At 33.8% G+C, this 20,135-nt stretch overlaps 1 protein-coding gene across 1 annotated transcript; it reads right to left on the bottom strand.

Moving 5' to 3' along the window:
* Window positions 1-261: 261 nt before the first annotated feature.
* On the bottom strand, window positions 262-19,096 carry RBP4 (retinol binding protein 4). The gene is made up of 6 exons (XM_053692319.1): window positions 19,022-19,096; window positions 18,075-18,222; window positions 11,806-11,942; window positions 7,788-7,894; window positions 5,675-5,890; window positions 262-557 (listed from the first exon to the last, which is right to left on the bottom strand). The coding sequence occupies exons 2-6, from the start codon at window positions 18,189-18,191 to the stop codon at window positions 544-546; spliced, it is 591 nt and encodes a 196-aa protein (XP_053548294.1). The 5' UTR covers window positions 18,192-18,222; window positions 19,022-19,096; the 3' UTR covers window positions 262-543.
* Window positions 19,097-20,135: the final 1,039 nt, after the last annotated feature.

The following is a 20,135-nucleotide window of genomic DNA, read 5'->3' as shown; positions in this document are numbered from 1 at the left end:
GCAAGTTAAAATCCTTTAAAAATAATGAATAATACATATTGCAATAATTTCTATTAAATATAACTTACTGCTTAGTGCTTTTTGTATTACAACAAAACAGACTGTTTTATATCATTTTAATTAGCTCATAGAATAGCTTTATTCTTATACCAGCCAATCTTGAAGTGTTTGTCTTCACAAACCCTAATTTAAGCTTTCTCCAGCACCATTACTGCACACTCTAGTTTAAGTCTATAAATTAAAAGCCGTCACTTAAATATGTTTTAGAGCATTCATCTTTATGGTTTTATTTCTTGAAAAAAAATCAAATGATTTTTTTTACAAATTGAAAGGTATCAAAACAGTTTTTAAAGTATCACAGAGATGAAATTAAACATAGTATAAATATATACATTGATAATATCATAATTGGAATACATTTTTTTTAAATCCTTAGATATTAAAAATGTATTTGAATAAATGAAGACTGAGGATGTTGCTTAGTATCAGACCTTCTTGCAAGTTCTTAATCCACTTTATGTTGGAAAATACTGTTCCACTTCATTAATTGCAGTAGCCTGTAAAAAAAAAAAGCATAATAGCACGTTAATATTGTAGAAAAAGCACTTTTCAACCCTGACAAAGGATAATAGGTTTAAAGTTTGGGTCAACTATCAATTACTTTATGCAAGTTTTTTTACGTTCATTCCTCTGACAGTAAATTGCTAAATAGGGAATGTTCATTGTATAGCATGTGCTTGAAAGTTTTAAAAAGCAGTAAAGTCTAGACAATGTTTAGCAGTGTGAGACATTGGGGCCGATTTATCATTTGTCTGGCGGACATGATTCGCTGTGGCGATCATGTCTGACAGACATCGATAAATGCCAAAAGCATACACTGTATGCATTTATCATTGCACAAGCAGTTCTGGTGAACTGCTTTTGCAATGCCACCTCCTGCAGAATAGTCGCTAGCAGGGGGTGTCAATCAACCCATTCGTATGCAATCGGGCGGATTGATGTCCGGAGCCTCAGAGGCAGCGGATGAGTTAAGGAGCAGCGGTCTTAAGACCGCTGCTTCTCAACTCCTGTATCCGGCGAGCCTGAAGGGTATTTGGCCCCATTCAGGCCATGATAAATCGTCCCCATTGTATTTTACTAGTACTATGGATGAAATTTATATAGCACTTTATTTCAGAAAAACAAAATGGAATGGCTCCTCTAAATGAGGCAAGGGGTAGGGCAAGTGTGATGAAATTTTTTAACAAAAATTTATTTACACACACTTGGTATGAAAAAGAAGGAACAAATTATATCCATAATTGATTTATTAATTAATTCATTGTTTACAAAGCACTGGCTGTGGCTGTTGTCTCTAGGACTGCAGATATTTGCTAAGGGGGTGAGATAACATACTTCTAAAATAAGTTAAGAGAGGATAGATCCCTTGATGCAAAATAGTTTCTAAATTTACTCAGCAGACAGTATCTGTGATCTTAAAGATCACTTAGAATATCAATAAATTCTGTTAAAGGGATATGAATCCAAAACATTAGACAGAGAAAACCATTTTAAAAAAAGTTTCTAATTTACTTCTATTATCAAATTTGCTTCGTTCCCATGATATTCTGTGTTGAAGAGATACCTAGGTAGGCATCTGAAGCACTACATAGCAGGAAATAGTGCTGTCATATAGTGCTCTTGCAAATGGATAACATTCGTGCACAACTGCTGCCATATAGTGCTCCAAAAATGGGTCAGCTCCTAAGCATATGTCTCTGCTTTTCATCAAAAGATACCAAGAGAACAAAGAAAATTTGATAATAAAAGTAAATTAGAAAGGTGTTTAAAATTGCATGCTCTGAATCCTGAAAGAAAATGTTTGGGTTTCATATCCCTTTAACCAATGTCATATTTAAGTATTGAATACATTTGCAGCAAACAGTCACCTAGATTACGAGTTTTGTTGGTAATTTCAGCCAATAGGATTTTTTCTACCTTAATTCCGATTGGCTGATAGAATTCTATCAGCCAATCGGAATTTAAGGGAAGCCATCTTGGATGACGTCATTTAAAGGAACCTTCATTCTTCAGTTGGACTTCGTTTGAAGAGGATGCTCTGCGTCGGATGTCTTGAAGATGGAACCGATCCGCACCGGATGGATGAAGATAGAAGATGCCGCCTGGATGAAGACTTCTGCCCGTCTGGAGGACCTCTTCTTCCCGGCTTCGATTAAGACTTCTGCCCGTCTGGAGGACCACTTTGCCTGGCTTCGTTGAGGACTTCGGCCTGGTTGGGTGAAGACTTCTCAAGGTAGGGTGATCTTCAAGGGGTTAGTGTTAGGTTTTATTAAGGGGGGATTGGGTGGGTTTTAGAGTAGGGTTGGGTGTGTGGGTGGTGGGTTTTAATGTTGGGGGTATTGTACTTTTTTTTACAGGTAAAAGAGCTGATTACTTTGGGGCAATGCCCCGCAAAGGGCCCTTTTAAGGGCTATTTGTAATTTAGTATAGGTTAGGGCTTTTTATTATTTTGGGGGGCTTTTTTATTTTATTAGGGGAATTAGATTAGGTGTAATTAGTTTAAAAATCTTGTAATTATTTTATTATTTTCTGTAATTTAGTGTCTGTTTTTTTTCATACTTTAGATAATTTATTTAAATTGTATTTAATTGTATTTAGTTTAGTTAATTAATTTAATTATAGTGTAGTGTTAGGTGTAATTGTAACCTAGGTTAGGATTTATTTTACAGGTAAATTTGAATTTATTTTAACTAGGTAGCTATTAAATAGTTAATAACTATTTAATAACTATTGTACCTAGTTAGAATAAATACAAAGTTGCCTGTAAAATAAAAATAAACCCTAAGCTAGCTACAATGTAACTATTAGTTATATTGTAGCTATCTTAGGGTTTATTTTATCGGTAAATATTTTTGTTTTAAATAGGAATTATTTAGTGAATTGTAGTAATTTTATTTAGATTTATTTTAATTATATTTAAGTTAGGGGGGTTCGGGTTAGGGTTAGACTTAAATTTAGGGGGGTTATACATTTAATATAGTTGCGCGACATTGTGGGCGGCAGATTAGGGGGTAATAAATGTAGGTAGGTGTCGGCGATGTTAGGGATGGCAGATTAGGGGTTTATAAAATGTAACTAGTGTTTGCGATGCAGGAGGGCGGCGGTTTAGGGGTTAATATATTTATTATAGTGGTGGCGATGTCCGGTTCAGCAGATTAGGGGTTAAAAAATGTATTTTAGTGTTTGCGATGTGGGAGGGCCTCGGTTTATGGGTTAATAGGTAGTTTATGGGTGTTAGTGTACTTTTTAGCACTTTAGTTAAGAGTTTTATACTACGGCGTTTACCCATAAAACTCTTAACTACTGACTTTTAACTGCGGTATCAGTCTTGACAGGAGAGGCTGTACCGCTCACTTTTTGGAAGACTCATAATACCGGCATTATGCAAGTCCCATTGAAAATATAGGATACGCAATTGACGTAAGTGGATTCGCGGTATTTTCAAGTCTGACCAAAAAAGTGAGCGGTACACCTGTACCTGCAAGACTCGTAATACCAGCGTTAGGAAAAAAGCAGCGTTGGGACCTCTCAACCTTGCTTTTTAAGGCTAACGCACAACTCGTAATCTAGCCGAGTGTTTCCATATCTTCAAATTCTCTTTTTAATATTATTTAGACATATACAGCAGAAAAAAAATTGGGTTCGGCCGAATCTTTGGGACTGAATATTCGTGGAAATTAGTTTCCCCAAATATTCGTCTGCAGCACTATTCAGTATTTGTTTTGGTTTAAAGGAAATGAATGCTGAGTATTCGCGGAACATTTACATTTGTTTTTGTTAAAGGGACATTAAACCCACATTTTTTCTTTCATGATTCAGATAGAGCATGCAATTTTAAGCAACTTACTTCGTTCTCTTGCTATTTTTTATTTAAAAAGCAGGAATGTGATGCATAGGAGCCAGCCCATTTTTGGTTGAGAACCTGGGTTATGCTTGCTTATTGGTGGCTAAATGTCAGCCACCAATAAGCAAGCACTATCCATGGTGCTGAACCTAAAATGGGCTGGCTGCTAAGATTTACATTCCTGCTTTTTAAATAAAGATAGTAAGAGAACGAAGAAAAATTGATAATAGGAGTACATTTGAAAGTTGCTTAAAACTTCATGCTCTATCTGGATCATGAAAGAAAATATATGGGTTTAGTATCGCTTTAAATGAATGTAAATTTTCCTTTGCTACATTTAGCTCACTGGAGAGCCGCACTTATCTCGAACCTTCTTCTTAGAGCCCTGGGCCTAATAGAAGCTTACAGTGACAGATCCCAGGGCCTGCGCTAAAGGACCTTCTCTAGGATCTGCCACGCTAAGCCTCCTATTAGCGCGGCCCGAGGCTCTAAGAAGAAGTGTCGGGATTATCTTGGCTCTCCAATGCCCTAGAGGTAAGTATTTTAAAGGGACAGTAAACTTACAAAATAATGTTATATAATTCTGCACACAGTGCAGAATTATAAAACATTATCTTAGCGGCAGCTTTCTAATCCAAAAGCATTTGATTTTTTATTCCAAAGCATTATAGATTTTTTATTCCAAAGTTGGACTTACCTGGTCTCCCCTCCAGGCTCTAAGTGAGTCTTGTTTTTCAAAAGCACTTCTGTACGTCTGGTCACAGCGCACCCGATCGCGCCATTGAACTGTATGTAGCTCGCTCCCGCTCTGGTCTGGTAGCAGGAGCGAACTACATTCAGTTCAATGGTGCAATCGGGCACGACGCAACATGCTTTTGAAAAACAAGACCCGCTTAGTAGAGCCAGGAGCGGAGACCAGGTAAATTCAACTTTGGAATAAAAAATCTTGCAATGTTTTTAAATTAGAAAGCTGCCGCTAAGATAATGTTATATAATTCTGCACTATGTGCAAAATTATATAGCATTATTTTGTAAGTTTACTGTCCCTTTAACCCCTAAAGGTAATTTAAAGAAAACAAGTGAATAATGACAAATGTTGTCACTATTTCTTCATTTTCTTTAAATTTAGTTGGTGCATTTGTTCGGATATTCTTTCATTGCAAACTAAACAAATATCAGTTTTTCGTTATAAATTTGCATTTGTAACTAAATGAATGCACATGTCTAATATTGTCCACTTCCTTTTTTTTCTTATCTAGTTAAAGGGACAGTCAATACCAAAAATGTTATTGTTTAAAAGATAGATAATCCCATTACTACCCATTCCCCAGCTTTGCACACCCAACATTGTTATATTAATATAATTTATAACATTTAAACCTCTAAATATCTGCCTTTTTCTAAGCCACTATAGACAGCCTCTTATCACATGATTTTTATTAGCTTTTCACAACAGGGGAGTGCTAGTTCATGTGGGCAATATAGATGACATTGTGCTCACGCACGTGGGTTGTGGATGACAAAGCACTAATTAGCTAAAATACAAGTCAATAAATAATACATAAATAGCCATGTGATCATGGGGCTGTCAAAAGAGACTTAGATACAAGGTAATCACAGAGGTAAAAAGTACATTAATATAACAGTGTTGGTTGTGCAAAACTGGGGAATGGGTAATAAAGAGATAATCTATCTTTTTAAACAATAACAATTGTGGACTTGACTGTCCCTTTAAATGCTGCGTATTTTTTATGGGATATCTGTTCTTACCATTGTGAGGAACGATTCTGTACTTCCTTTCCAAGCATAGCTCCTCCTGTCTTTTCCTCACAATCTTTTGTATATCAGGTGTAAATCCATTTTGATTACGGGAGAACACAAATGAGTAGCTGTCTTCACAAGTGCCATCAAATGGATTTCGTCTGCGGCATGCGTATTGGATGGCATAATTTTCATAATCAGTATCAACAACCCAGTGGTCATCAGCTGAAAAAGACAGAACATTAATGTTATAAAATCCATCTAGAGTTGTGCTTAAATAGATGGAAACACAGGGCTAGGTTTATATCAAGCATAACAATTATCAGCAGACTCTTATCAGACTGCTGGAGAGTTAAATGGACAGTAAAAACCTTGAGATTTTTAAATAAATTGTTTAGTTATGCGTAATGAAATAACTTTGCAATACATTTTCATTATTTATTTTTAGCCCTTTTCATGTAGTTTAGCTCTGAAAAATGCTGCATTCTCAAGGCTAACCCTACTACATATCTTCTTCTGCAATCGGAGGTATCAGAAATCTCTGAATGAACATATCTAGAAATAATATGACGGTGTCTGCACATACCAGATGCTCACTCCCGTGCAAGTATTGGGACTGATTGGATGCTTAAAGTGAAGGTCAACCTCACGCAACTGCCCCACGGCATTGGATAGACTTTGTAAAATGAGGGTAGGATTAATTAATCAAATATGTTATATTTCATTATTTTTTTTTAAAAAATTCCTTTTGAGTGCTCCAACGATAAGTGCAGCATTCCCGCCCTGCATTTTGTCAAATTGATTGACAGATGACAATTCTTAAAAGAACGAATCCTTGTTTCCCACCCGGGGCGTTCATTCCCTTTGCATAAACGTCCCGGCCCGGGGGGAAACAAGGATTCGTCCTTTTAAGAATCTTTATCTGTCAATCAATTTGACAAAATGCCGGGCGGGAGAGCTGGGCTTATCGTCAGAGCGCTCAAAAGGTAAAAATGTTAAAAAATACTGAATTATAACAAATTTGATGAATTTAACCCACCCTCATTTTGCAAAGTCTATCCAATGCCGTGGGGTAGTTACGTGAAGTTGACCTTCACTTTAAAGGGATACTAAACCGACATTTTATCTTTCATGATTCAGATAGATCGTGAAATTTTAAGCAACTTTCTAATTTACTCCTATTATCAAATTTTCTTTGTTCTCTTGCTATCTTTACTTAAAAAGCAGGAATATAAAGCTTAGGAGCTGGCCCATTTAAGGTTCAGCACCCTAGATAGCGCTTGCTTATTGGTGACTACATTCACTCAACCAATAAGAAAAATTGATAATTGGAGTAGATTAGAAAGTTGCTTAAAATTGCATGCACGATCTGAATAATTTAGTATCCCCTTACAATGTAATCTAGCTACTGATGAAATTTTTAGGTAAAATAAAATATGTTCTTTTTTTGCATAGAAATGATCAGGTGATATGCTATAGTTATTTTTTAAAGCTATAGTGCATCACTTTCAACATTTGGGTATCATATTCCTTTAACACAACTATTGTCTATTTTTTATTTGTAATATACTTCCATGCATTGCTGAAAGAAATGTTGGTGCTTTATACATAATAGATTTAAACTGTCCTTTCTTCTATAGTTAGTCTGTCAAATTTCTTAATATTATTTTTTCCTTGCTTTGTGGACATGCAATAGAATAAAGCATTAATAACATGAAAATAAAAAATAATGTTGTAAATTGAGTAAACATTCCATCTATCAAGGTCAACATTTACCTGTTGTCATCTACGTGTTTTTTTTTTTTTCCCCAGTCAGCAAAAACTCAATGAAATGGCAGTCTGCTTGACTGATGGGAAACTAAGCACTATGCTCAGTGAGCAGACACAATGCTAAGCGTTTCTGCAACAGATATAATATAAAATGGAGCAACTATGTACTAAGGCACCTAATTGGTTTGTTTCCTTGACTGTGACCTGATGCCATAAATTTAAACTCAAATTTTTGGGTAGTATATAGATGTCATACATGCATTAGGCAGTATAAAATTTAAATTCATATTATTATTATTATTATTATTATTATTATTATTAACTATAGTATAAACATTTGATAGTCACTCACTTCCTTGTTCAAGATAAGACAAAAGCCCATGGTATTCCATAATAAATTTAGCAGGGTTGTCAGTGTCTTTGAAGGTTCCGACCATGTTGGCACATAACTGCACATTGCTGAACAGAAAAACAAAAAAACATATACTTATTAATGCTACAAGTAACTTGGAAATGAGATTCTCAAAATAGACAACGCAAATTATCAACACATAAAAGAATTGGATAAAGTGGAGGTTTCTATGTTGGGTCTTAAAATGATCTATAGTTTAGCATCATTAAAGGGACATAATCCCAAAATGTTTCTTTTGTGATTACGATACAGAATGCATTTATAAACAAATTTCAAATTTATTTCTAGTATCACATTTTCTTTGTTCTCTTGGTATCCTTTATTGAAAAGCAGGAGCTAAACTCAGGAGCTATATGGCAGCAGTTTTGCAAGAATATTATACATTTGCAAGAGCTCTAGGTAGCAGATTTTTTTTCCTGCCATTTAGTGCTCCAGACATGTGTACGATACCTACCTAGGTATGTCTTCAACAATGAATATCATAAGAACAAAGCAATTTATATAATAGAAGTAAATTGGAATTTATTTATTTTTTTCAATTGCATGCTCTGTCTGAATCTCAAAAGAAAAAGATTAGTTTTTTTATGTCCCTTTAAAAGCCAACATTTAGCTTCTCATTAACATTGTTACAAGAACTCCAGCCAGATGGCTAAGGAGATGTGCACGCTTTTGAGATTACCTAGGATTACTCTTCAACAAAGGGTACCAAAGGATCTAAGCTAGATCAATAGGAAAAAAACAAATCTAAGTAATTTACAAGTTTATGTTCTCCGTAAATCAAAATTTTAACATAAAAGTTTGCGCCACTTGAGACACTGGATTGTTATTGAAAAGATAAATAGAAAAGACAGAGAGATTTTACACATCTTTCTAAAGAATAAGATAACCTTGGGAAATTCAATTATTTTTATGTTTGGATGAGAAATTATATTTCAGATTTAAAGAGACAGTAAGGTCAAAATGAAAAGTTCACAATTCAGATAGAGCATACCATTTTAATCAACTTTCCAATTAACTTCTATTATCGATTTTGTTTGGTTCCCTTGGTACCCTTTGTTAAAGAGAAATCCTAGGTAATCTCAGGAGGGTGCCCATCTCTTTAGCCATCTGGCTGGAGTTATTGCAACAATGTTAATAGCAATGTTACGCTGGGTTGCACACTCTGCAGCAGTAGAATGTCTCGAACATTGTATGGCAGCAAATGCTTGTAACTACATATTACAGTTCTATAAACATTGTTGCAAAGGACACGGCTAAAGACACGTGCACACTCATGAGCTCACCTAAAATGACTCTTTAACAAAGAACACCAAGAGAACAAAGCTAAATTGATGATAGAAGTCAATAGGAACGCTGTTTCAAATGTTGTGGTCTATCCAACCCATTTGAGTTTAATTTTGACTTTACTGTCCCTTTAATATTATATTTTAATAATGATGCATTGGCCTTTGAGTCAACATAGTATTTATTTTTTTATTTTGTTTTTAAACTTGAAGTACATATATTGATTACACAAGCAAGTTATTCTTTCAGTTGTACTGCCTAAGCTGCCCGGGTTATGAGGGATATTAGAATTCGCTAGGTAATACATATTTTTTTTTATATTTCTCTATGCCTTTAGATAGACAACATGCATTTGGTCTATTTAAGAGTCAGCTGTATATAGCAATACCTGTTCCTAGAATTTTGCTTATGTTTAATCAGTCAAAACTATCAAAAACTGAAAACATATATATTTTTTAAAGAAGTAAACTGGTTTCATATTTTAAAGGTTATTAATGTGTGTGCACCTACCAGTTGATGTTTTCTATACTGGATCATTGTAAATGTATTATCAAAATAACGGTTGCATCAGTTTAACCAGACCTGAGTTATTGAGCAGATTTCAAAGGAACAAGATCTTCCTGTCTATAAATCAGTCCAGATTGGAATGCATAGAAAGAACTGTTTGCAGAAAAATGCAAGTGAAGTCTGTTGTGTGATTATTTTATTAGGTTTATAATGCTGTTTAGCAAATGTTTTTGTTCATTTAACTTAGTTTAATTATATATTCTGTGTTGTGTGATTATTTTATTAGGTTTATAATGCTGTTTAGCATTTAAAGTCTTCATTTCAAAGCTTTAAAAAAAAAATGTATTAGGTGTTACTTATGAGAATTTTGAGAGGGGCCTGGAACCTATCTCCCTTACTTCCCATTGACTTACATTATAAACTGGGTTTCAATTTACAACGGTTTCAATTTACAACCATTCCTTCTGGAACCTAACCCCGGCGTAAACTGAGGGCTACCTTTTGCAATATCTTGCTAATGCATAGTTGTAAGTACTAGCCTGGACAAAATGACCAGCCAAGAGTAAGAAATACAGCCGGGCGTCCATAATATTGTCCAGAGTAGTGATTTACCCTCCTTCTGAGTAGTTAGTGACAGATTTTCATGAACTGTAATGATATTTTTCCAGTTAAAGGCAAAATAGACATAAATATATGAAAGATAAATATATAAATAGACTATATCCTGTATTGGTCCCAAAAGGTGAGAGCTGTAGAAAACAGATTTGTAGTCACCCTAGTCAAAAAAAGATGATTCTCCTGGAGTCATTCTGAAGTAATTGATGACTCCAGACTAGTTATTATTAATATTATTATTATCATCAGGTATTTATCAATCGCCAGCAGATTACGCAGCGCTATACAAGTAATAATAAAACATTACAGGGTGCATTACACAAACAAACAAGTACAGTATTGGGGTACATTACAGTTGTAGGTGCAATAATTGAGCTATACAAAAGGGGAGGAGTGCCCTGCCCTTGAGAACAATCAGTAGTAGTTCACTTTAAAGTGAATGTCAATTTTGATGCTAAAGTGCCCGGTTTCTAAAAATTCGATTAAAAACAGGGACACTTTAATTCATCAAAATTTACATTTCACTCCTGTTGATAAAAAAAAAACGTACCTTTTAATTTTCACAGCCAAGCCATTTCTGATGTCAGAAATGATGGATAGGTCATCCTCCAATCACGGCTTCCCCCCCGGGGGAATCAGTGTCTGATTCAACGCCGTGATTGGAGGAAGCCGGATTCCTCATTTTAGACCCAGGAAGAGGCTTTGCGACGGGCAGAGGAAGCTGGAGCTGCTGTGAAGATTAAAAGGTAAGTTTTTTTTCTTAACTGGAGTGAAATGTAAATTTTGATGAATTAAAGTGCCCCTGTTTTTAATTGAAATTTTAAAAACCGTGCACTTTAGCATCAAAATTGACATTCACTTTAAATACAAAGTGGCCTGCAGGTAGAAAGGCTCTTAAGCTTACAATCTAAAGGAGAGGGAATGGACACAAAAGGTAGGGAAATAAGTCTGATATAAGGCAGGGTAAACTGAGAGTGAGTGAAGTGTGTGGTGAGCAAATGAGGGTTGGGAAAGTGTAACAGAATATGGTAACGTGTCAGTACAGAGGCTGTGAGTGTGAATTATTGTCTCTATCCTGGTTCATTAGTGACAGCTGAACTTAATTGCTGTTAGGTGTTTATATATTAAGGTAAACACCAGGTGGGAGGGCAAATGCTTGCAGATTTTCTGGGATATTGCTGTAAGTGTGTGAGCTTGAAAGTTGCTGGAAGATTTTCTGGGATTCATCAGAAGCAATACTGAAGTTTGCCCCCAGGCCAAAATATTTAAATATGATGACTCTAGAGTCATTCACTGGCTGTTCATGCTTGTGAAGTAATCAGTAAGATAATCTGATAATCATTCGGAAGTCATCAGCCAGAATATTTTACCTTAGCTGATGACTTTATAAGCCTGATGATGTGCAGATGACTTGTAAAGTAGTTTGATGATCATCAAATGACTCCAGTATGGTCTAAATGAATCCTGTATTTCTTGGGCAACTATTAAAACCACACAAATTACATAATATAAAATTACATTCTAAAGTATTTGAAAACCAAAAATAACTTACTTCAAAATTCTGACTTTTCCTTTAGCTGTTGCTGTCATTTTTCCAGATCCATCAATTGAAAAGTCTGCTTCTATGTTATCAATAAGGAAAAGTCCCTCTGGGTCCTTTTTAGCTATCGCAAACCATTTGCCAGCATACTGGAGGAGTAACACATATTACAAATTATTCCTTATATATAGGTGATATTGTGATATTATGTGTTTGTGTGTTTGTGTGTTTGCCCGTGCGTGTTTTCATATTTATCTTTGTAGACAGTTATGATAAAGCAAAATAACCCCCAAATTATATAATGTGAAATATAAAATTGGAATTAACAAAATATACATGCAAATGCTTCTGTTATTCCTTGTTTATATAAATATATAGAACTTAGTTTCCACAAGAGTGCTTAAGTTTAACTCATTATATTTATTTATTTCTGTATTCGTGTATTTGTATATATATGTATTTTTATATTCCCTTGCATATGTATTATTCTTATTTTTCATGCATAGCGTACCAAGTTTCTTGCATAGTTTATACGTTAGTTTAGCGCTGTGACTTCTGCATTGATAAATATTTATAGAATAAACTAGTAACCTACAAGAATCATTACACATTTGAACTATTTAGAGGCATTGATGTTTAAATTGTATATATGGGGTTAAAAAATCCCCAAGTGAGACTTGTCAACAATTAAAGTTTTAAACCAATAGAAGTTGTCCAGCTGCCTTAAATAGGCAGACTGGGATTTTTACTGCAGCTATGATTACGCCTTGAGTGGCGAAACATGTCAGCAGCAGCCATTGTTTGTCAAGTAATACCTGTGATTTTCCATTGATCATGTACCACATGGATTTTTAAACTAATAAATCGAGGTTGGAATTGGAGATACCTGCTTGCACTTGTTTTTCTTCTATATATATATATACATATATATAAAAACAACAACATATATATATATATATATATATATATATATATATATATATACATACATACATACACAGTTTACTAAATTGCTAAGGGTGAAATCATACCTTAGCATAATTTGATAAACTTAAACAGTAGATTTAGTTGTTTTTTTTGTAATTTCAAATAGTTAAAACATCTCAAGTCAGAAGTAAAACCAACATATTACATTTTGCAAATGTAATTTGATCTTTGGTTATTTAAATTAATATGTAATTAGAATATGATTTTGTTTCAAACGTAGATATGTATATGTGTATTCAGATGTTTCTATACCTCCGAATGTGGAAGAAGGCGACGGCTCATGCCGCTCGGCTATTTATGGAGCTAAATTTATTCTTGTGAAACTGCCACACGAGTGGCTGCCTCCTTCCGCATTTGGAGGTATCTGAAACCTCTGAATGCATTTATTTATTTAAAGTATAAAATGGCTTTAATGACTCAGGGATCAATTACATTAACCATGGTAACTATTTTTACCATAAACCTCAAAGGACTAGATTACAACTAGAGCACTAATTTATCGTGTGCCCATAAATGAATACATTTGGCCGTTTACGGCACACGATAAATAACCAGCCATTATAAGTGGCTGGTTATTGCTACCGCGAGTTCGCCGTAGCAATTAGCGCTTTGAAAATTAACCAGCGGTCAAATCTCTGGTTAATTTAAAAAATATCTTCCAATTGCCCCAAACTTCATTATGAGGTTCCTTAATAAAATAATAAAATATGAGCACATTAAAAAAAAAAAAAATTAACTGAACAAAGCAGTTTTTAGGGATTAAAGTGTGCAGATGTGGGGTGTTAGAAAAAAAAAATGGTACTGAAAAATACCTTTACATTGAAGTATATGGGGACTGTGTTATCACTCAAAATATATATGTATATGCTTATATACATATATATTGATGTGTTAATATGTGTATATACACATATTAACATATAAATATATATGTATATATACATATAGATATATATTTAAATTTTACTGCCCATCGCGTTTGCATGGTGCTCGACTTGTAATACATATGCGTGCGCTGGTATTACTAAGTGGAGAGCAAATATCATGCAAATTATATAATGTGAAATGTATAATTTTGCGCTCCACTCGTAATCTGCCCTATATGCATTCCATCTAATGTAAATGTGTTGTGTACTCAGCACAAAATCAGATTTAGCACAAAAGCTGAAAGTATTTGTCTCACAAAGGAAGTTACTGAATCTATTTAAAGCATTTTATTAAATTATTATTTTTTATAGTAACATAACATAGTAGATGAGGTAGAAAAAAGACAGAAGTCCATCGAGTTCAACCTATACAAATCTTAATATATTTAATAAAAGCTCCAGTTGAGCTTAAATGAATCCCATTATAAAAGGTGACCCATTTAACACAAGCAATAATATCCATGAATTCTGTTTATACCCAGGAATGTATCTAAACCATTTTTTAAAAAGGTATCTAATGTATCGGCATTTACTACCTCCTTAGGCAATGAGTTCCATAATTTGATTGCTCTTACAGTGAAAAAATATTTACGTTGCTGGAGATTAAATCTCTTTTCCTCCAGCCTTAAATTGTGGACTTTTTTTACAAACAATTTTCTCTGAATAAATAGAATTTCTGCCATGTCTGTATATGGGCCTTGAATATATTTATAAAAAGTAATTATGTCACCTCTCAAGTGACTTTTAAAAATACCTATTTTCATTGATAAATATAATAATGTAATTAATTAAAACATATTAAGTATACCTTGGTATATTATATATAATATTCAAATATATTACTGTAAATCCTGTAGAGAGCATGGCCTTTCTCAGTTTGTATAGTGATTTTTAGATATTTTTTTCGGTCACTTCTTGACTAATTATTATGCTAGAAATTATATTGAATTATATAGACAAGGTGAAAAAATATATCTATTGTTTACTAATCAGGGCAGAAAATACTAGTTCAGAGGGGAAAACATACGAACAGACTTAAAGTTTTATGAAACCCAAATGTTTATATTCATAATTCAGATAGAACAAATAATTTTAAACAACTTTTAATTCTACTTCTATTATCGTTCTCTTGGTATCTTTTGTTGTGAAACAGGGGGCGTAAGCTCAGGGTAGTGCACGTGTCTGGAGAACTATAAGGCAGCAGTTTTTCAAGAATGTTATCAATATGCAAGAGCACTAGATTGCAGCACTGTTTCCTGCCATGTAGTGCTCTAGATGCCTACCTAGATATCTCTTCAACAAAGAATACCATGGGAGCAAAGCAAATTAGATACTAGAAGTAATTTGGAAACTTTTTTGAAATTGTATGCTCTGTCTGAATCACAAAAGAGATTTTTTGGGGTTTTATATCAAAGATATGAAATTGTTAAATTAATTATTTATCCACTACAATTTTTGCTTGTCCAGGACTAGTGGCAATATCCAGCACTGATATACTTTTAGCTTGATAAAGCATTTAAAGGGACAGTCTAGGCCAAAATAAATTTTCATGATTCAGATAGGGCATGTAATTTCAAACAATTTTCCAATTTACTTTTATCACCAATTTTGCTTTGTTCTCTTGGTATTCTTAGTTGAAAGCTTAACCTAGGAGGTTCATATGCTAATTTCTTAGACCTTGAAGGCCACCTCTTTTCAGAATGCATTTCAACAGTTTTTCACCACCAGAGGGTGTTAGTTCATGTATTTCATATAGATAACACTGTGCTCGTTCACATGAAGTTATCTGGGAGCAGGCACTGATTGGCTAAACTGCAAGTCTGTCAAAAGAACTGAAATAAAGGGGCAGTTTTCAGAGGCTTAGATACAAGATAATCACATAGGTTAAAAGTATATTAATATAACTGTGTTGGTTATGTAAAACTGGGGAATGGGTAATAAAGGGATTATCTATCTTTTAAAACAATAACAATTCTGGTGTAGACTGTCCCTTTAAGGCCTCTAAATGTCATTTTTGTAAACACTAAGGGCTCCACTGAGTAATGCCTTGGTATTACAATATATATATATATATATATATATATATATATATATATTTATGGGTTAATATAAATATATATGTATAAGCATATACATATATATTTACAGGGAACACACAGTTCCCATAGACTGCAATGTAAAGGTGTTTTTTTTTCCTAACACCCGACTCCCACCAACTTTAGCCCCCCAAAACTACTAAGTGCAGTTACTTTATTGTAAAAATAAAGATGCTACTATCTTTATTTTTTAATAAAGTATATTACACTTGATATTTGGAGCATTTGTTGGACATTTATAAAATTGACCAGAGATCTGATCTCTGGTTAATTTTATAAGCGCTACTTGCTACCACTTGTAATGGCTGGTGATTTATTTTGCGCCTGCAAACGGGCAATAAATTAACGCTCCACTTGTAATCTAGGCCAAAATATATTAATTTTGTGCAAACCCAGCAAGAGAGAAACACACACGCCACACACTATATAGTACACATTCATATACACACCACCATACACAAACCAAACACATACAAACTCACACACACTATAAAGACACATGCACAATACATACATACACACACACTCCATACACACATACCATACAAACGTGTATATTTAAACAGAGTAGTAGACCAAACACACACACAAACCACACACATACACACACACACACATGTATATATAAATAGAGCAGTAACACACACGTGTATATATAAACAGAGCAGTAACACACACACACACAAACCACACACATACACACATGTGTATATATAAACAGAGCAGTAACACACACACACACAAACTACACACATACACACACACACGTGTATATATAAACAGAGCAGTAACACACACACAAACCGCACACATACACACACACACACATGTATATATAAATAGAGCAGTAACACACACACATTTGTATATACAAACAGAGCAGTAACACACACATACAGACACATGTGTATATATAAACAGAGCAGTAACACACACACACACACAAACCATACACGCACATGTATATATAAACAGAGCAGTAACACACACACACCACACACGTGTATATATAAACAGAGCAGTAACACACACAAACCGCACACATACACACACACACACATGTATATATAAATAGAGCAGTAACACACACACATACACACACATTTGTATATATAAACAGAGCAGTAACACACACATACAGACATATGTGTATATATAAACAGAGCAGTAGCACACACACACACAAACCACACACATACACACACACACGTGTATATATAAACAGAGCAGTAACACACACACAAACCGCACAGATACACACACACATGTATATATAAATAGAGCAGTAACACACACATGTGTATATATAAACAGAGCAGTAACACACACATACACACATGTGTATATATAAACAGAGCAGTAACACACACACACAAACCACATACACACACATGTGTATATATATAAACAGAGCAGTAACACACACACAAACCGCATACATACACACACACGTATATATAAATTTAATAGAGCAGTAACATATACATACACACATGTATATAAATAGAGCAGTAACACACACATACACACACGTGTATATATAAACAGAGCAGTAACACACACACACAAACCACACACATACATGCGTGTATATATATAAACAGAGCAGTAACACACACACAAGTGTATATATAAACAGAGCAGTAACACACACACACAAACCGCACACACATACACACGTGTATATATAAACAGAGCAGTAACACACACAAACCACACACATACACACGTGTATATATAAACAGAGCAGTAACACACACACACGTGTATATATAAACAGAGCAGTAACACACACACACAAACCACACACATACATACGTGTATATATAAACAGAACAGTAACACACACACACAAACCACACACACACACACGTGTATATATAAACAGAGCAGTAAAACACACACATAAACCACACACATACATACGTGTATATATAAACAGAGCAGTAACACACACACACGTGTATATATAAACAGAGCAGTAACACACACAGACCACACACATACACACGTGTATATACAAACAGAGCAGTAACACACACACAAGCTGCACACATACACACACACACGTGTATATATAAACAGAGCAATAAGAAGAAAGGAGTGAGGAAACTACAGGAAATTACAAGGTGAGTTATTAAAATTCTTTTTTTAATTTAAATAATCTTTATATAATATGTTATTTGTTATATAGTGGCTTTTTCTAATTCCCTCCAGTGCATTTTTCTTTAACCACATAATATTAAATAATTTTGTGGTGCACCATGCTTACCCGAAACTTGTCGAAATTTTCCATGACTCTGAATCTATCCACAACACAATCTCTGTAAGCCAAACAGCTTCCAATGAATCCCAGGGCAATAAATAGCCCATACACTTTAAGTTCCATTCTCCTTTGTATAAGATTTTCTTATATATTGCTACATAAAAAGAAAAATGATAAATTATATAGCAAAAATTGGTCGGTACAATTAACCTATTTCTCTGCTCAAATAGAAATAACGTAACTTAAAATTGCAGTAAAACAAAGTATACATATAAATAAATAAATGAAGCAAGAAATATAACATATTTAAAACAAACTAAATGTTCTGAATAGAAAAATAACTAGAATTTATAGTTAATCATTCATGTTTTGTTTTAGTATTAAAGGGACAGGAAACCCCAACATTTTATTTCATGATTTGGATAGAACATACAATTTTAAACAACTTTCAAATTTACTTCCATTATCAAATTTGCTTTGTTCTCTTGTTATCCTTTGCTAAAGGAACAACTTTGCACTACTGGCAGCAAGATGAAAACATCTAGTCAGCCAATCACAAAAGACAAATGTGTGCAGGCACCAATTAGCAGCGGCTCCCACTAGTGTAGGATATGGGCGTATTCATTTTTTAACAAGGGATACTAAGAGAACAAAGCACATTTGAAAATAGAAGTGAATTTAAAAGTTTCTTAAAATGACATGCTCTATCGGAATCAGTTTAATTTTGATTTTTCTATCCCTTTAATGTTAAAAACTTACTTTTTTCCCGTCTGTAGTCCTTTATTTTTCAGTATACCTACTTTATGGTAGAATAATCAAATTATATTTAATATATATTTGCATTGTTATTTAATTCATTCATAATTTAGTTATCTAAAATATTTTCTTATATTATTATTATTTTTTTTTTAAAATAAATAGTTCTAAAGGTAGAGCAATATCTGTCTACTCACAAAATGTCCAGTCGTATCCAGATGTAAGAAATATGGGAATGTTAGAATGTGTAGCTTTATATACCTCTCTGAAGCTAGTGTCACTGTTTCGTAACTCAGTGCAAGGACCTATATTATAAACAGCTAAAAAAATCCAGTCCCAGCTGGATTGAGTCCCACTTCAACAAAAATTGCGTAACCTCGAAATGTGCACTTTAACCCCTATATTTGTCGAAACCCCCCCACACACACACGCAGTCATCACCAAAAGCATACCTGTGATTTAACAAAATATAAAGCTGTGTAGGCACAGTGGGGGAGGGAATTTTGCCAAAACATATTTTCAATTTAGGAACTAAAGTCTGCGATGTTCTGAGATGTGTTTGGCAAAGACCCAACTCAATGGTAGGGCTTACAAATTAAATTTGAATGAGTCTTGTGTAATAGCGGCTAGAATTTATAAACAAAGAGGGGTTACATAAAATGTCAAATGAGGCTGTCAAATTTTGGTGGAATTCATAAAAAATACAAGCATTTGTAAGCAAAAAAATAGAAACAGTATGGTGAATACAACCTTTAAATCATACTTTTGCAAAGTTAGCCTTAATAGGAAATAAAAATAATAATAATAATAATAATAATAATAATAATAATAATATATATATATATATATATATATATATTTATATATATATATATATATATATTTATAATGTAATTAAAAATAAATGTTTTCACAGCTTGTAAAGTTCCTAAATCTTTCATTTTACATATTTTATTTTTGTAAGAAAATACTATAAGTTCTATTTACAAAGAGATGAATTGCAGGTGAATTGTAGGTGATTTGAAATCTTTAATTAAAGGGATAATCTAGTCAAACTAAAACTTTCATGATTCAGATAGAGCATGCTATTTTAAGCAATTTTCCATTTTACTCCTATTATCAATTTCTCTTCATTCTTTTGGTATCTTTATTTGAAAAGGCAGGAATGTAAGCTTAGGAGCCAACCCATTTCTGTTTCAGAACCCTGGGTAGCGCTTGCTGATTGGTGGCTACATTTAGACACCAATCAGCATGTACTACCGAGGTGCTGAACTAAAAATGGGCCGACTCCTAAGCTTTACATTCCAGTTT

This window comes from Bombina bombina, chromosome 9 (genome assembly GCF_027579735.1).
Source record: "Bombina bombina isolate aBomBom1 chromosome 9, aBomBom1.pri, whole genome shotgun sequence".
Classification (NCBI taxonomy): domain Eukaryota; kingdom Metazoa; phylum Chordata; class Amphibia; order Anura; family Bombinatoridae; genus Bombina; species Bombina bombina.
The sequence above is the reverse complement of the archived record's forward strand: the minus strand, read 5'-3'. Positions and strand labels throughout refer to the sequence as shown.

Bases quoted from the DNA above. Each gene is read 5' to 3' on its own strand.
- RBP4 (XM_053692319.1), bottom strand. From the start codon at position 18,191: ATGGAACTTAAAGTGTATGGGCTATTTATTGCCCTGGGATTCATTGGA. The intron at 7,895-11,805 runs GTAAGTTATTTT...TTTTCTGTTCAG, and splicing joins GGAAAAGTCAGAATTTTGAA to CAATGTGCAGTTATGTGCCA. The intron at 5,891-7,787 runs GTGAGTGACTAT...TGTCTTTTTCAG, and splicing joins GTCTTATCTTGAACAAGGAA to CTGATGACCACTGGGTTGTT.